Source organism: Durio zibethinus, chromosome 1, assembly GCF_047325235.1.
Source record: "Durio zibethinus cultivar Kanyao isolate XHJ-2024 chromosome 1, ASM4732523v1, whole genome shotgun sequence".
Taxonomy (NCBI): Eukaryota; Viridiplantae; Streptophyta; class Magnoliopsida; order Malvales; family Malvaceae; genus Durio; species Durio zibethinus.
Genome location: NC_143162.1, coordinates 163,645 through 182,421, shown reverse-complemented (window position 1 = coordinate 182,421; position 18,777 = coordinate 163,645). Strand labels below are relative to the sequence as shown.

General features: G+C 32.2%; 1 protein-coding gene across 2 annotated transcripts in view; it reads right to left on the bottom strand.

Moving 5' to 3' along the window:
- Positions 1–9,301: 9,301 nt before the first annotated feature.
- Positions 9,302–18,777, bottom strand: part of LOC111311455 (ferredoxin-dependent glutamate synthase 1, chloroplastic/mitochondrial) — a 28,962-nt gene continuing 19,486 nt past the window's right edge. For both annotated transcript variants that reach the window (XM_022910842.2, XM_022910843.2), the window contains 13 exons: positions 18,229–18,468; positions 17,589–17,687; positions 16,567–16,662; positions 16,300–16,497; positions 16,119–16,193; positions 15,874–16,002; positions 15,672–15,770; positions 13,542–13,684; positions 13,358–13,451; positions 12,719–12,957; positions 12,552–12,630; positions 11,490–11,573; positions 9,302–9,936 (listed from right to left, as the gene is read on the bottom strand). In XM_022910842.2, the coding sequence (XP_022766577.2) occupies positions 9,775–9,936; positions 11,490–11,573; positions 12,552–12,630; positions 12,719–12,957; positions 13,358–13,451; positions 13,542–13,684; positions 15,672–15,770; positions 15,874–16,002; positions 16,119–16,193; positions 16,300–16,497; positions 16,567–16,662; positions 17,589–17,687; positions 18,229–18,468 (1,737 nt within the window). In that variant the 3' untranslated portion in view covers positions 9,302–9,774. The remainder of the gene's footprint in view (positions 9,937–11,489; positions 11,574–12,551; positions 12,631–12,718; positions 12,958–13,357; positions 13,452–13,541; positions 13,685–15,671; positions 15,771–15,873; positions 16,003–16,118; positions 16,194–16,299; positions 16,498–16,566; positions 16,663–17,588; positions 17,688–18,228; positions 18,469–18,777) is intronic.

Below are 18,777 nucleotides of genomic sequence, written 5' to 3'. Positions count from 1 at the left end.
TATAGCCTTGGTTTAGTTTTTAAAGATGATGCACCAGAGCTTTTGGCTTAATGAATATGACAATACATTTTTTTTTTACTCAAAAAAAAGTTCTATGAATATATATTAATGACTATGAAAATACAATTTTTTACACAGACGTATTAGAGGTAACAATGGGCCAGACCGGCTGAGCTTCTGTCGGTCTTTAAAAACCCCGTCCAAGGTTAAGCTTAGTCCGTCAGCCTAAAAGGTTCAAAAATATTTTAAAAAATGTTAAAATTTTAATGTATCTTTTAAATTAAAATTAAATAGACTCGGGCTTGGAAAATTATGTAATTGTTCACAATGCATATCCAAAATGAAAAGTTAAGGAATGGAAACACATTATCCCTCCAATTCCCCTAAAAAAAAAATTAATTCATTGTTTAAATTCTCCCAATTTTGAGGGAAAGCAAAAGGAAAAGTGCTTTAATGAATAACTAATTGATTGTCTGCGCTTTCTGGTGGGTTTGGTTAACCAGAACGGTCATGAGCAATATTAGTTTTAAGTAGGTGTATAAAATTGTGTGAAGTATCTGAAGATGTGATGTGATTTAGAAGGAGAAGCCGTTAGATTTTTTAAGCGGTTATTATAGGTGTAATTTTTTATTCAATGCTTTGGTGCCAAAACATGATTCAATGTTTAATTGTCATCTTCCATTTGAATGCTGTCAAAGGAGACGGAAATGGTGACAGTGAGCAAACCAAATGATATTAGAAAAAAAAAAAAAATCAGAATTTCCAAAGAAACCTTGTCAGTATTGTGCCTATGTTTCGTTTCGTTTATTTTTATTTTCTCCCGGTGATCCTTGTGGAAATAAGTCTTGTGGAATCTGTGTTAAAGCTGGTGAAGACGGATGATGTTCTTCTTGGAAGCATGGGCTGTTTCTCTGTTGAGAGGTTGATGAACCAGCAGCTTGTAATTGATGCTTGATTCTGAGTTTTCTCAATTTCAACACATGCAGGAATGGACTCTAAAATTTATGTCTCCATGCCAGTTTCGTATAGATGCTCCGACAACTTCATCAATCCATCAGCAAAGGCAACGAATGTTGTGCAATATCTATTGTCATCTTGCACGCATAATCAATTAATCTAAAGCTGAATAAACACAAAATAAGTGAATGATATTTTATAGTTAGATAGATTTGAGAAGAATTAGTTCTTTGATCAGTTAAAATTGGTATAATAATGTTTTAGTACCATGAGTAAGGTGTTTTGGATCAGGAAACCAGTGAGTCAGTGGCTGTGAAATGGATATCTCTGTCAAAGGGTCCTGAAAAATGAAGTATTTTCAAGGTAAAGAAATTTTTGGCAAATTAACTTGGCAGAGTATCACTACTTTTGTATTTTGTTGACAGCTGTTCAAATTCCATGAATTGGAAATGAACCAACAGCTGTGTTTGTTCGAGTGATGATTGTTTTTGCTGTAATTGTGATTGTGCAATATGCTGAAATTGCAATGTAAGTGTTTTCCATCGGTTTTTGAAAGTCAGCAATTATATATATATATATATATATAAATAAATACTTTCTTCTTTCATTTTAGGTTTAAATTTCTGCATATCACAGCATGTAAAGCATTGCCACATGAGTTAACAAAGCCAAAGAGCCAAAATTTCACTTAGGCTTGTGGATTTTTTTTTTTTTAATTAATTGCAGGAGAGCAATTCTGATTTGAGATGTGTAAATTGAGTAAGAAAGCCACAAAACCTTTTCATCGGTTGCTCAACGGTCAAAAGTTAAGGCTGAGAATTTGTTTCCTTCTTTGGAATTTAAGCTGTACCACATGCGTGTTACACAAATATTTCTACTCCACGTCCCAAGTGAGGGCACGTTGTGCTTGTGTATGTCCGCGGTTTTGAAGGCTTCTTTTAAAACAACCACTCTAAAATAAAAAAAAAATTAATATATAAAAATAATTACCTATATATATAGCACTTTCATTAAAAAAAGTTAATTACATTTTTTATATCTGAAATTTGAAAAAAAAATATAAATTAATACTTAGAAAAAATAAAATATACAATTTACATTATGAATTTTTAAATAATGTATAATTTATATCTTGAACTTTTAAATTATATATCATATTAATCTAAAATCTAATTTTTTAATCATATTTACTTATATACGAGATATTTGATAAATATTATTAAATTATATATTCATCATACATACTATCAATATTTTTTAAAAATAAATTTTAAAAAATTTAATTTACTTGAACCGTAAAAAAATCTAGATTAATCATTTTTTTATAATGTGATATCTATATAAAATTTTTTATAAAATATTTAAAACTTTTATTCAACAAATAACATATTTATAATAAAATATAGTAGTTAAATAACATATAAACAAGTTATGTTAATAATATTATAATTTGAATTAAAATAATGTATTATTTAAAAATTCAAATACAAATTATACATTTTATTTCTTTAAATATTAATTTATATATTTTTCAAAATTCAAATATCAAATATATATATATATATAATTAACTTTACAAAAAAACTACAAAGGAAACTGATTACCAGTTGCGAGTCGCGACCATAGTTTTATACGGAAGATTATTTTAAAACGTGAGAAAACCACTAAACCAGTCATTAAAAAAATTTATTATTCTCCTAATTTACCAAACTGGACTTAAATATAATAAGATAAAGATTGTATTTTAGATTAAGGTCAGTTGAACTGGGACATAATAAGTGGGGTTGGATGGTAACCCTAAATGACTAGTTTCTACGGCGCCCTTTATCATCCCATAAATACCCTTCAAACTCTGTCAAATACTTGTCCAAAAAATTCCTAGAAGATGAAAAGCTTCTCCTTATGACCCGACGGAGGATGATGGAGGTGCATGTAGTATGATGTAGATCAATGATTCGTGTTCGGTTTTCGAAAACAGAGTATAGGTTTGATGATCGTCAAATACTTTAGTGGAACTTCAATCATGGTTATGATTTTGTTGACCGTGTCGCTTCTGTTACTGCCGCTGTTGTTGCCACCATTGCCACCGCCACCATTGATACTTCTACTGGTTCCAGTTTTGATCATGGTTGTTCTCTTTTTCTTGGCATTTTCTCCATTACAGGAACCCGACGTTGCTCTCTCCGGAATGTGAAGTGAGATATATTATAAAAGCATTGTTTCTTCATCTAAATGCCGTGACCAAGAAGCCGAAATCCATTTTTATTTCATCCTCGTATCAAGCACTAGCACAAACAGGTATTCTTCGAAGATGATCATTCGTTGAACAGACAGGTGAAAAATTGCGTGCTCAAGGTTCGGCTTCTAATTATCTTTTTAATCCATTTCAATTTATTGTTATGCTTGTAATTAACGTTATTTTAACTTGGAGTTCAGACCTCAATTCAGATTTGTCTTTTAGTGCGTGTTTTTTTATTTTATTTGGTCCTATAAATATGTTCTCGTTTTCTGGGAAATGAAAATGTTATTATGAAGAAAGTTCACAGTATTAATACCTTTTAAGACTAGCGAAAACTAGGTGAAACAGGAGAGGATATGGTAATGAATACTGCTGAGAAAAGGGGGGAAAGTAGCATAGCCATAGGTGGCGGGGCCATTGGTGATGCGAGGGGTCCACCACCTCCTCGAGCAGTGCGGCTCACCGCTAGCAATCGAGGCTTGATGCATGCACTCACTTGGACTTGAAATACACGAGTCTACAAACCTATGATTGTGAGATGCCAGGTCTATGTCTAACGCTGCTTGTGCTCTTACCCTCACTCTCAGAGTAGGTCAAACCCCTTCTTCTCCTAATAAAGCTTCACTTCACTTCTCTTTTTTTTTTTTTTTTTTATTTTATAGAAAAATTATGTATGATAATATAAAATATATTTTTTTTATTTTTATTACATTTTATATAGTTTTTATTAAGTTTTTAATTTGCTTCAATAATAAATCAAACATCATTTATTTTTTATATATCATACATATTTAGTTTTAAATTATTAAGCTTCTTTTCTACTCTCATTTAATTCTAAATCTGAGGATACTCTCAATGATAAAGTGTGTTACAAAATTTAATTTCATCAGTATTTTTTGTTTATCCAAAATTTTAACATTTGAATAACAATCACGACAAAGTTTTCTCAAAATTTTTTTTTTGTTTTTAGCATATTATAAATAATGGGATTTTGCTAAGAGTAGGGTATCCTCATCTTAAGGCATTTAGTAACAAGCAAGCCGTCTACTGCTTCGTTCGAGGCTTTGTTTTTGGGAACTTTAGGCCCATTTCTTTGAAAAAAAAAAAGTCAATGATCACACGATTAATGCATGGATTAAAAGAAATTAATTATCCTTGTATTCCCAAATAATATGGCTGAATTCCAGGTCAGATCTGGGTTGTTCGGATTGTTACGTAAAGAGGAATGAGTAGTCAATTTTTGTAGATTCACCATCCACCCAAGAGAATTTGTGTCATGTCATCTGTGCAGATTTTCCATGTCTGGAGTGTGGACATGATTGTCAAAACTCCAATATTTGGAGAAAGAAGAGAAATATGGAAAGGTATCCATCTATTTATGCAAATTTCTCACCAAGCAAGCAGAATCAACTACAAAGATCAAATTTCAGCTGCCTAATAAAGTACTAATTTGACTAGTCAGAAGTTAAGTATAAGTTTCTTTCTCTTGCAATTGCAAACAAAATAGCATTACCCAATAAATATCAATCTTGTCTTGCGTAGCTCGCTTAATTAGCTCCCTGAGGGCCTGGCGCCCCTCTGGAAAAATTCCACATGAGTGGTGAAATAGTACTCGATCCTTCATATTCTTAATTTCATGCTTTATTGAACCCAAAAACATCACTCTTTTCATCGCACATCAATTGTTTTTGCTGACATTTGATTTTAGAATTAGCTTGTCGCCCACTCGGCTTGAATTTGGTATAATTGCGTCCATCACAAGTGCGGGTGCATGTATTTTCCTTTTCTATGTCTATATATATATAATTAATATCATAATATATTATTATTATTATTATTATTATTATTATTTTGCATAATTTCGATTCTAGTTGGTGTGGGCATATATATATATATATATATATATATATATATATATAGAGAGAGAGAGAGAGAGAGAGAGAGAGAGAGAGAGTGGAAATGGGATTTGGAAAATGGCAATTAGACGTCTAATGTAGAAAATAAGTTATGAACAGGAAAGTTTCAAGTTGGATTAAAAGAACTTTAAACGTCTAATATATAGATCCACCCTTTAAAAGAGATACATTGAACTTAACTTGGACTGACAGAACAATTTTCATCTACTTCCCATCACCATGGTCAGTGATCATGATCAACACCCTAAATTAATTAAACCTTAATATTTATTTATTTATTTTTATAATATGATTACAGTATTCATATGCTTTATTTGAGCTTAATTAATCCTTGTACTTAAATCTTTATTTTTTTAAAAAAATAATTTATGCTGTAAAAACACTAATAGATACAATATTTTATTATTTTAAGTGAAACATTATTTATGATAAAGATGATATTAAATAATATAATATTTGTTTAACTCAAACTTTTAAAAATAATTAATATTATAATATGTTACTTAGATAACTATGTTTAAAACTTTAAACGGTAGTGTACATCAAAGTTGATCAATTTAGATTGCTATTTTAGATGAGCTTCACAAGTTGAAAATAGAATAATGTTTTGAATAATATTATCATATATACAATGAGTATACAGGTCTTTTGCCCCAATATCACATGTTCTTGTGAGCTGAAAATAAAGTAATGGTACGACAATTTATACTATATATAGCCATTTAAAAGATAATAAAATATCTTATTTACAAGAATTTATCATTTGAAGTACGAAATAAGATGAATTTGATCCTAGTTTGTTATTTTTCTATTCCCCCCACCCTTTTTTTTTTTTGTAAGACAATATTAATCCTCTAGTTATACCTATTATAATATCTTACATAATGCGTCAGCTATACTTCCAATAACTGCAATCTCAAAAAAAAAAAAAAAAAGGAAAGTAAATACTTCTTCAATGTTGAAGCAGATAATATTTCCTCTGAAAAGAAAGGAATAGAAAAAGGATAGTTTTTTAACATTAAATTCTGGTTTAGTTTATATTTATACGTACTATGCATGTGATATAGTATAAACAAATCTGAGATATATAATTGAACCTCAGCTTGATCAAATTTGAACATAACATGTTTCGAATATTATATATATATATATATTTATATAGCACGAAATTAAAGTAAGTAGAGATTGCTTAGATTTACATGCCTTCAAGTGTCCATTAACAGTAGATGTTGCTTCAGCTCGCACTCACGTGCGTGCCTAGCTAGGATCAAAGCTGAAGCCTGACCCATCAAAATAATGCAACTCAAATTCGAAACGATCTATCCGTTTGCGTGCTGTATTGTCACGTGAAGTTAGAAAAGTTGTTGGGTTGTGAGCTTTGACGTGCTTCGTGTGGGATGGAGCCTTAATTCTTCAAATTGAGTTAAATGTTTTCCTTTCTATAAATAGATAAATTGCGTTTAAATATATGTTTGTTGGTAAATGAGATTAAAGAAACTGAAAATTTTGGTTTAAAGACAATTCCCGAAACGCCTCTATAGGTAGTTTAAATACTAGTAGAAGCCATAATAAATAGAGTCATTACTGGGACGTTTGGCATTGGGTGAATCAGGACATGTAGCAGCAGCAGTGTTTGTGTGAGTGTTTAGACCATGACTTGCAACGCTATCCCTCTCTCTCTCTCTCTTCCCCAAACCAACTCTCCTTTCTATTTAAATACACATAAACAATCAAAATCAACAACTCCCCTGCAGTGTCTCATCTTCCATGCAACGTTGTCATGTGAATGAGATTATGCTATTGGCTGTGTTCACCGTGCTGCTTTTGGTGCTGCCACTAGTGCTGCCGCCATTGCCACCACCACCCTTCGTCCTCCTGTTAATCCCAGTTCTGATGATGCTGGCTCTCCTTTTCCTTGCATTTTCCCCCTCCAAAATGCCCGATTTGGATATCTCCTCCTCTGCTTGATCCAAAACCCCAGTATATTCCAAGAAGCATTTTTATTAGAAATTGCTTTTCTTTTTCTTTTTTTTTTTTATTATTATTATTGTATTTGCAAGTAACCATATGAAATTAAATATATGCATGTAGCGGTGCTGCCTGTTTCTTCTTTTAATCAATTTTCACATATTTTGGTTTCTTTCCCCGCCGTATATAGATTAATTAAATGAAATATATAGTCTAGTATAAAAACAGGGTAAAAATGAAAAACTTTATTGGGATGAAGATGAAGAATGTTAAGAAGGAAAATTGGAAACGGATGAGTAATGAAGAAAACAGTGCAATGTGATATATATGTACCTAGGCCAACCAAATGTGGGTCACATCATGCGTGCCTCAGGACTATGTTGGTAAATTATGTGTATATTTTTATTCGTAAAAAGGTAGAAAAGCATAAACAAAGTCTTAAGAAAAAAATACAGCAAGGAAAGCAAAGAAAGAAAAACAAAAACGGACCGTATATAAGTCAAATGAAGAAGAGAAAACGCAGAGAAGAGACGTGTGCCAACAGGTGGAGGATTTTGCTCACTGTGGGAAATATATTCATCTCTATCTCTAGTGTATCAATAACAACCAACGTTTAATTTCTTTTTCGGTAAAACAAATTATTATTATTTATTTAATACAAAATTTCACTTGACCAACAAATCAATCATTATCAATGAAAATTTTGATCGGTTAAAACTCCCTTTTTATAATACAAATAGTTCAAATTTAAATTCTATTTAATACTTAAAAAGTTAAACTTAGAATATTCATCAAATTGAGTCCGACTAATAGAAATTGATTACGTCACTAAAAGTTTTGTGTTGAGTCAAAAATCCAAACTTGGATTGCCGCCTGAATGCTGATGTGGCAATCACCTTTACCATAAGTGCACGTGTTAGATGACATGACATATCAATTAATCAATAAAAAACTTTTTTATTCAAATTAAAACCGTAATTTGTATTTACAAAAAAAAAAAAAAAAAAACCCTAATTTTAACCCGCTTCATGGCGAATCACCGTCCAAATTCGCCTTTGACTCTCCCTTCGCGAGGAACTAACAAGACGTTGGCCATGATTGTCCTTTTAACAATCGGAGCTGTGGGATTTAGAGAGTTGGAGTGTTTTAACAAAGCATTTCTAGGGAAACATTTATATATTACAAAAAAAAATGTTTTCACTAAAGTATATTAATATGAAAATAATGATTTATAACTATGTAATATGAATATGTACTGAGAAATGATATTTTGGAAGTATAAAAAAATCATTAGAATGAAATAAAAAGTATTCAAATGAATCCCTTAAGAAGGCAATCGAATGGAATTCCTTTCTGTTTAGAAAAATAACTAGACCATTTTAATATTTTGAGGTAATATTCAAATACTTAACAAGATTTCACGCATTCAAATGCTTTTTGTTTGAAAAATGACATAAAAAATTCCGATGTTATTGTCGGATATCCTAATGCTCTTTTTGAAAATTTAAAAAATATATTCATTGAACGATGTTTTTCATTTCAAGAGAGAATTTTTCATCCAAAAGGTGAAAATAGATGAAAAGGGTTATTCTAACATGATTGAGACTTACAAACACTTTTATTAACATGCATTTGATACTACTTTACATTCTTTCAAGATTAAAAGCACTTTTTAAAAAAAAAAAAAAATTATTTTGGTTCAAGTTTTAAGAACTTGAAGTGCAATATTTTATTTTTTTCAATTAAGGCATTATATCATGTGAAAAACATTTTCAAAATTCCACTTGCAACTGATGAAAAAGCTATTATCTCCAAACCAGCTTCCTAAAAGTATCTTAGATTTCTTTCTTTCTTTCTTTCTTGTCAATTGTTTTTGTTACCATAACCACAAAACTTTAAGGATAACACATCGATTGCATTAGTTTGCCAACCCCACATGCAACAAAACGAGGATGGAGGTTGATCCAGAATACATCTTCATTAGTGTACAGGGTCCTCCCCGGAGGTCAAATACTTCCCATGGACAATCTTTCTTGATGCAAAGCTTGGGTGGCATCGCTCTTATACACGGATGACTTTATCGGGAGCAAGGGGAGTTCTTCAACATTGGCCAAAATCAAACCAGTATAACCATTAAATGGAAGGTCCCCGGACCAACAGATTCCATTTTGACAACTGGTTTCGCGCTTATGAAATAGACCGATGCATATTTACCGTATCATATAAAATAATCATATCTTCGTGCCTATGACTATTAAATTAGTATTCAAAAGTAATGGGCATTGAAAGACTTATATTCCAACTGGTTTGCTGACAATGAAAAACAAAAAACAAAACTATGAAACTAATGGCAAAACTGAAGATGAGCATACGAAAGAAGTTTAAATGGATGAAAAAATTGTTGCCTACAAAATAAACCTTAGTCAAGATTGTGAAAACTAAACTAACCTGAATTTACAACTTTCAAACACAGATCACTATACAACTTCTATAAACACTTGGGGGGGGGGGGGGGGGGGCGCTGAATCCTTTTGGATAGATAGGGCAAGGTACCTTTGATTACCAAAGTTTGTACCTCCCTGCACCGAACTCCCCAAGCATGAAAGCTTTAATAAACACCCTCAACCCATCCCCTTTCGGTTGATCTGTACAGGGTGGGGCTGCAATAATAGTCTCAGTGAACATACCTTATCTTTATGCTGACTGCAATGTCACCCGCTCAGCAGCTGTACTCTGATACTCAGCACAAGCCTCAGGGGTATCTTCTTCACTAGGTGGAACAAGCTGCCAGAACAGTGGTAAGTACTTGTCCCACTCTGTCAGAATCGTAGAGCTTTTGGTGCTCCCAGTTTTTTCCTTCATGAAGATTTACAAAGTAAAGACATTGTTTGAGAAGATAAAATAAAGGCAATGCAGTTCTTAAGATGATTTGCGATTCTGAATCTAGTAGACATCAGAAATTTAGTATTAGAGGACCACTTTAAAAAGTTAAACAATAATAGTAAATCCAACATTTACAAGACTAGTTTTTAAAGTTAATGACAATCCTCATTACATGAGATACTGTTGATTATAATTTTAACCAACATTATTCAACGATAACATCTTCAAATTAACAAAAGAGGATGTCAGTTACAGCAACTATTAATTAGAGTAACATGCTTAAAGAATAACAACTATTAATTCGTCTAAAGAAAATAAAGAAAATCAGTGTTTTCAGTTACAGCAGTAGCAGCAGGCATTAAATTACAATTTGCATAATCAAAACAAACGGCTATAAATTTCTACATCCATGTTATTGATTTACATCCTAGATCTTTCAAGACTTATTTTGCTTTGGAAAATATAGAGGAAAATAAACTTTCAAAGGAATTTTGAAACAAAAGAATAAAATACACAACACACACACATATAAACATACATATATATTATATTATGTAAAAATTAAATTTAGTAACACAGAAAACGCATTAGAGTAACATGCTTGTGACAACTATTACATAACAAACAAATCACTTAAAATTAGTAACATAAGATTTTGTTAAAAGAATATACTATAGAGAAAATTCTAAGTTAAGACTCAACATGATTTCAATACTTAACTTTTGGGAAACCAGAATTTATAAATGTTTCTTCAAATAAAGGAAATTTCTATAAATTTTTAACATCATTTTATACGCAAGGGTTAGAGTTGGGGGGGGGGGGGGGCAGATTAGTTTTCGTATACTTAATGAGAACCTAAACTAAATTATTCACCATGTAAGTATTAGAAAACTAAAACTTAGGCGGGCCATGGTCTGACTGTGGCTCTGCCACTGGTCAGCAAGCAGTAGCCCTTATGTCAAGAAATAGGAATGTTTATTCAGCCAGTTCAATTAATTTTGAGCTGAATTACTCAAAATCGAATTATATTATTTTATTTTTGTTAATAAAACTGAATTTTTTAATTTCAAAAATTAATTGACTGAAATTAATTTTATCGGTTTAATTAATTTTTCAATTAACCAAATAATAAAATACATTAAGTTAAATTATATTTTAAATTTTAAATTTTTTTATATTTAAAACAAATTAAAAAAAATCATCCAATAAAAATATTCAAACACCAAAGTATTAAATTCAAAATTTTAATAACTTAAAATAAAATGAGCAATTTCATATATTTTAAGTTTTATATGTAAATTTTATGATATTTCGATTAAAATTTTAGTTCATTTGGTTCGAAAACCGAATTAACTGAAAATCAATTAATTCGGTAATTGACCGAATAACCAAATTAAATCAATTTAATCAATTAATTCAATTAAAACCGAATTTTGAATACCCTTACTAAGAAATATGTGGTAAGTAAAGCATTTGTTTGTTGTATTCATTCATGATGATTGTTGGACAATTCAAGGTGAACTTACAACATGGGCCTCAATAAGGCTCTTGAGTTGCATCTGTCCAACGGGGGCAGTTACTCTTTGGATCTTCACAATTTCCTTATTTACCTGATCAAACATTTATAAAAGTATAAAGATGTGGATTTTAAGGAATATTGATGGTAGTGACAGAGAAAAGAAGCAATAGAAGCAGCAAAAGCAGATCTAGTCATAACTGAAAAACAAATATTGCTAAATGATGATGCAAAATTAATAATGTAAAGGACAACAGGGGGGATGGGGTGGGGACGCAGGGTAACAATGACATAAATGGAATAATGTATAAAAAAACCTCTTAAATAAAGAGAAGAAATTATTTATTTAACCATAGTGTAGACTATCAGCAGTTAAAGGTGTTGGAAGCCAAATGACAATAGTACTATATGTTTTTCACATAGATAGTGAGTCCAGCAGAATCAGAACAGAAACATTAATTTCCACTGACATACATCTTATAACAATTATACTTAAAAGTGCAAGGTTTGCATACAATGAAGCAAGCGGATTGGAAATGTACAAGAGGCCTTCAATTCAAAAGCTATGTATCTAGTGCTTTCGCTAACAAATTCAAGCCTCAAAATTAGGAGAAGAAATTGAGACGTTCAAAAAGGCCATTTTTTTTTTTTCCTTTTGGCCTATGGAGGGTTTGGGGGATAAGAAATTGGCAAGTACTACAAAGCTTAGCATCAATGAAAAAAAAATATATAAAAGTAATGATAAGGTGAATTGAAATGGAAAGAAAGGAGAGAAAAGCCAATGAGAAGCATTAAAATATTTTATCTCATTGAAGGCAAAACTTTGCATATGTTTTATATGGCAAAATTCTGCCTGAGCAACTGAAGAAAATGAGTCACACAATAGATGACAATGAAAATAGTTAAGAATCATTTCCTAGAGCAGCAGAAAGGCCTCATCACAAATTTAACTGCATAGCATTTCTACAAAATATATTCAAGGATGCAAGACTGTTAAACAAGATATTTTGCATTGTATAATACAATTAAGAAGCCAGGATATGAGAGGAAGATAGGCCTTTGCTGCACAAACCTTGGGGATTAGAGTATCATCCTCATCAAGTATGTATGCTAAACCTCCAGTCATTCCAGCAGCAACATTTCTCCCCACTCTGTAAAAAATAACTACCAATGTTCAATGAATTCCATCAAGTAGCTTCATAATAACCAGTACAAAAAAAAAAAAAAAACATTACTCACTTTCCAAGTATAACCACACAACCACCGGTCATGTACTCACAGCAATGGTCACCAGTGCCTTCAACCACTGCTTGAGCAAGCGAGTTTCTCACAGCAAAACGCTCTCCAGCCTTCCCTCTAACAAAGATTTGGCCACCTGTTGCCCCATACAAACATGTATTTCCTACTATAGTTGCATCCTCTGGGCAAAACCCGGTATTCTCAAGAGGGGTTACTACCAACTCACCTCCAGCCATACCCTTGTAATATTTAGAATTCATGTCAGATTCTATGAAGAAACAATGTAAAGTTAAATCATTGCTTAAAGGCCCATCTTAAAAAATTTGTCCTAAATTCCAATTTAACTTGAAAGATGGCTAACAATGTTTACATCAGTTTAGTAAAATCAAAATGAATGGACATGATAGTTTTGAAAATTCATGTTCGGAAAAGGAAAAATTTTGAGCTATTGTTTACATGTTTAGATTGTTTCATACCTAGTTAAGTCTAGAGTAGCCAGAGTCGATAGAAAAATCAACAGAATCACAAAAATGCAAGTTTTTTGCTAACCAACTTCAAAATTTTGGAAAATCAAAACCGTTTTTTCAGAGCCTTAAAATTATCCAACAGAGCATGCAAATAGCAGTTCAGTCAAAGTACCTTTCCTACATAATCATTAGCTTCTCCAATAAGCTGAATATTCATTCCAGGAGTCAGGAAGCATGCAAATGACTGCCCAGCACTACCAGTAAATCTATGGACAATAAGAAAGATATTTTAGCTTGCATGAATAAAGATATGTTTTTAAAGCACTAACATCAGCTGTTAAGGAGTTGGATCTCACGTTATATTAAGCTGCCCTGCAAACCCAGTGTCACCATATTTCTTTGCAATCACACCTGCTACACGACCACAAACAGCACGGTCCACATTGTATATCTTTACAGTCTTATGTACCTCTTTCTCATTTTCAATTGCATCAGATATCTGGAAAGAATTAAAGAAAGCTTCTTAATTAGTGGCTATTAGTAATAACTCATTACAGATGTTGTAGAACAAAATAAATTCAATTAACAGTTTTCACAAAAAAATTTAAAGATTAAATTCTATCTTACCGCGTTGTTTCTAGTTCCTATAGATGTATAACCAGTTGACAACAGGTGGAGAGGCCCAATGTGAATATAAGGCTACAACAAACTCAAGACTTAACCAGTGTGTGATAGTGGCAATTAACAACCCCATTTCATCGAGGTCGAAAACTAACAACTGAAACTAAGGGGCCTAGCACAAGGACAAACAAATAAAGGCAACAAAGAACAAGACTAATAAGCAACACAAGAAACCTAGGCTCTTATACCATGTTAGCATCCAACCTAAAACCAATTAGAAATAAATGAAGACGGACAACTCAATATAAAGCCACAACAAATCCAAAACTTCACTAATGTGGGAAAATACCACTTAATATAAGTTACTGGGTAAAGTCAATAAAAAAATTATGTTTTTCAAACTTAAAACTGAAGGCCTTTTCTTAACTCTAAACCATTTTATTGAAAGTTGGGAGATTTTGATACTCTTCCATCTAATACCTGAACTTATCGCAACCAATACCTGAACCTAGTAGTTTTTCTTATTCAGACAGCAACATAGCATAAGGATTATTAACAGAAACAGCCACAAAGTCCTTGACCGTATCAATTCTCTATGGTACCTTATGTAAAACTGAGAGAGTAGAACTCAGATTTCATAGATCATGGTCATATCATTAGTGGACAGATTTTGTTTATGAAACATTGCAACTATAACAATCAACTATAATGACATCCTTCACTTGAAAATTCTCCCGGAGTCTTGAAGTGCAAAATTGTTACCTGGGAAGCAAAGCTACTGACACAGGATAAGGTTCAAGTATGACAATATGGACATAGTGACATGGCAACTTCTAAAAAATTAGGATACAATCAAGGCATGATACCATAACAAAAGAATATATTTTGATTAATTTTAACCAAGTATACAGTAAAAAATCTTTTAAAATAAACAAAATAAAATTGTTCTTTTGTAATAAGTTATTAAGATAAATTAATGATCGAGAAAAGATTTTTGTAAGTAGACATAATAGCCTTTAAGTTTGGGCTTTAAAGATATTAAAACAGAATGCCATGAACCAACAAGCTTAGAAATTTATTTAGAAATTTATTAGGCCAAATCCAAGCCATATGCAATATGAAGATTATGTGAGTTGCTTATTTTTCATTATTCAAATTCCCTTGTTCTCTTGCAAATCCACTGACTCCATTTGCCCTTCTCTTTTCCAACCCAGCCACCAACCACTATCAATTTCCTCTCTTTTCTTCTCTGATTTAAGGCTTAAATCAAAATTATCCGAGATAAAAGCTGCCATTGACACCAAGACACCCAAGCCAACCTTACTTCACTCCCTCTATTTTCTACCATTTCTCTTTGTAATATCAAATTTTCCTACACTTTTCTGGTCAAGGCATTGCCACCTCCATCGTCACTTCATGTTATCCCCTTTGTATCATGTTTTTGTTTTTGAATTTCTGGCATCGATCACCATGTCCAAATACAACTATTACTTAAAATTTTTTTTTTTTCATATACAGACATGTTGGATACATATCCTGTCATATTAAAAGCATCCAACACAGACCCAACACCAATACGCAGAGGGTTGAGGAATATCCATGCTCCATACACAATAAGATGACACAAGTGGAGAAGTAAAACTTGCCGAATCAAGTTAAAAGAATTTTAAGAACAATTGAAATAGAAGGGACTACTAGAATATCTTTTGTTTGTCTAAATCTCACAAGGTACGGCCACTTAATGTCCCAGTCAAGAACAAAGGCATTAATCATGAATGTGAAATTACATGGATATGGGTAAAATATACTAGTAGGCACACATATCAACAAAATTATTCATTAATAATTAGTCATGCAAGTGTTACCTCAGGATCAGCAAGTAAATTATCATCCAGTACAGGACCATTTGAGTGAACTTCTTGATTCCTGATGGCAGTACTGCTCCATTTTGGTAATCCAACACTCTAGGAAACAAAGACGGTTCTCATGTTGAGTGCAGATAAAAGTAAGCATATTCACCAGAAAAACACTCATGTGATGAGAGCAGGCAATGATTTAAATACATACCGACAAGATGTAATTCAGATCAAGATGCTGGGTTTTCACTAGTGACATATCTCGTGGTTTTAATAAATCTGTTCGTCCAACTATATCATCCAACTTTTCATAACCCAATTGTGCCAAGAAGCCACGCACCTGACCAAAATAAAATTAATTCTATTAGAAAGGGAAGAATGTGGAAAAGCAAAAGCGAGCATGATACTCTAAAAAAGAAGTCTAAAATGCAAAACCCCATCAGGAATATGTATTACCTCTTCTGCAACATATAAAAAGAAATTGACAAGATCACCAGGCACGCCAGGAAATCGTGCACGAAGTTCTTCTCGCTAATGTTAAAATAAGAAAATATATATTAATAAAAAAATGGGATAATATATTATATAAGAGCACTATCAATTATAGCATCACAAAATGAAAAGGGTTTCTTACTACCTGACTGGCAACACCAACTGGGCAATTATTTGTGTGGCAAATGCGAGCCATAACACAACCAGTAGCAATCATTGCCACAGAACCAAACCCATACTCATCAGCACCCATCGCTGCAGCCATTAAAACATCAACTCCACTTTTGAAACCACCATCAACTCTAAGAATTACCCTTTCTCTTAGTCCATTTTCAATGAGGGTCTGTAAAAGATCAGTGATTTACTATTGCTATTATCAAATGATGAATAATTTGGTAGGATAAACAAATACCCGGTGAGTCTCTGTAAGTCCAAGCTCCCAAGGACCACCAGCATGTTTAATGGAACTTATGGGACTGGCTCCAGTACCACCATCATGCCCTGATATCTGAAAAATAAAATTAAGAAGCAAATTAGAGTTGTTAGTTGAGTACAAGACCTAGCTTTATTTTCATTTTTCTGTAATATTTAATGTGTTCATGTCTTGAAAAAATATTAATGGTGTTTTTTTTTGGTATATTTTGCAGGTGCAGACATAACATGAGCTTCACATGTTATGGAAATTTTAGATTTATTTTCCCTCTTTCATTTCCCTATTTGTTTATATATCTCTTTATGCAACTTTATGATGTTTCTCTAATGTGCACCAATGTTTTGTAACATTCATGTAATAAGGTTATTCTTGTTTCAAGCATGACATTGAGACTTCATTTTACATATCTTAATTTATGAAAATCGATTTCTTTGTTATTTTTTATATTTTTTCCTCTTATATCAAATTTTTCAGTGATCAGTTTTGTGGTGCTTGGAATTCTTAGTAATATGCAACTGCAGAACTGTCCTCCAAAATAAATATTTCTAATTGTATGACTTCATGCTCCCTTTTACTGCAGTTCCTTCCTCCAGAAAAATTAACTTGGTCCCTTAATCTATTTTTCCTCTGTTGCTCTTATTTTATTCATCAATAGTTGTTAATAATTGCTCTTCAAAATTACCAATGAACATATATATTCATCATTAGGAAACAATTACACTAATTACTGAAACTTACTAACCTAACCTGACGCATTGGTTAAGCACTAGTATACTCTAACAATAGAAGAATGCATAAACGTTCTAAGCACATTTGTCGAGGCACAACCTTTATGGTAAACCATCTTCGAAAAAGATTGATTAGAGTGTTATGAAATTGAAGAAATCAGAAAAAAAAAAAAAAAAAAAAAAACAGCAACATTAAAGGGCATGGATATAAAGCTGAAGAAACATGACACAGCTAAGAGCTCAAGATACTCGTAATAAATTGTGAACAGTAACCTGTATGATATCAGCGTTACCCTTTGCAACCCCAGAAGCAACAGTTCCAATTCCAGCTTCAGCCACTAGCTTTACAGACACCTTAGCCTTTGGGTTGACCTATGTATTTGGTAGATATAAGATAGTATTGCTGTCAGTACTCCAAGGATACTGCTTTTAGTAAGACTATAAACAGATTGCAATGATATTTTAGTAGCTGAATTAAAAAAATGTGTAATTAGGCCCCTAAACTTTCAAAATCTAGATCAATTTAGTGCAACCATTAACTTAACCTTCTTATGTTGCATTAAAATCGATTTTTGACTTTTCATAATTGGTTTTTGGAGGCAACTAAGACTTCAGGAAAAGTTCTAGAACTTAAAATCAGTTTAGGTAAATTACTATTCGATTTTCAAGTTGTGGTTGCCAATGATCCTGTATTAATTTACCAAACTCATTTCGAGTTTCCAGAAGATTTCCTCGAGTTTTGGTTGCCTGGAAAACTGATATGTTGAAAACCTATTTGATGCCACATAAGCAAGTTGGTTTAACAGTGTTACTGGTTGTACTAGATATATGTTTTTAAAGCTCAGTACATTTGTTATAGTTCAAGTACCATATGTATAATCTACTCTAGATAAAATATGAAGCAATCAATTACCTGATGTAGGTCAAAGATCAATTGAGCAAGATCCTCAATAGAATAAATGTCATGGTGCGGAGGTGGAGATATAAGTGGAACACCCGGTTTAGAATTTCTTAACCTTGCAATGTATGCACTAACTTTTTTCCCAGGCAACTGACCTCCTTCACCAGGCTTTGCACCTTGTGCAATTTTGATTTCCAACTGATCAGCGTTGGCCAAGAATGTTGGAGTAACACCAAAACGACCAGAAGCAACCTGAAGAAATAGTGATGCATAAGAATAAAAGGAACAATATGCATGACTACTTGAAGTATCAAAAGCACAGGCTGCTCCTGGCAGATCAAAACCATGAGGTTTATCTATGTGCTTCCCATCTAATGAAAAAAAGTTAGGGATCATTATGCACCTGGTGCCACAGTGACAGATTGCCTCCATAGTGTATTCAGTTATTTTTCTGTTTTTTTCATTGAATATATAAATTTTACCAAAAATGTGCCAACAATAAAGGAGATTCAAGTATTGAGGTCATTGTATCGTTCTTTTTACTAAATTTTGTAGTTCTTT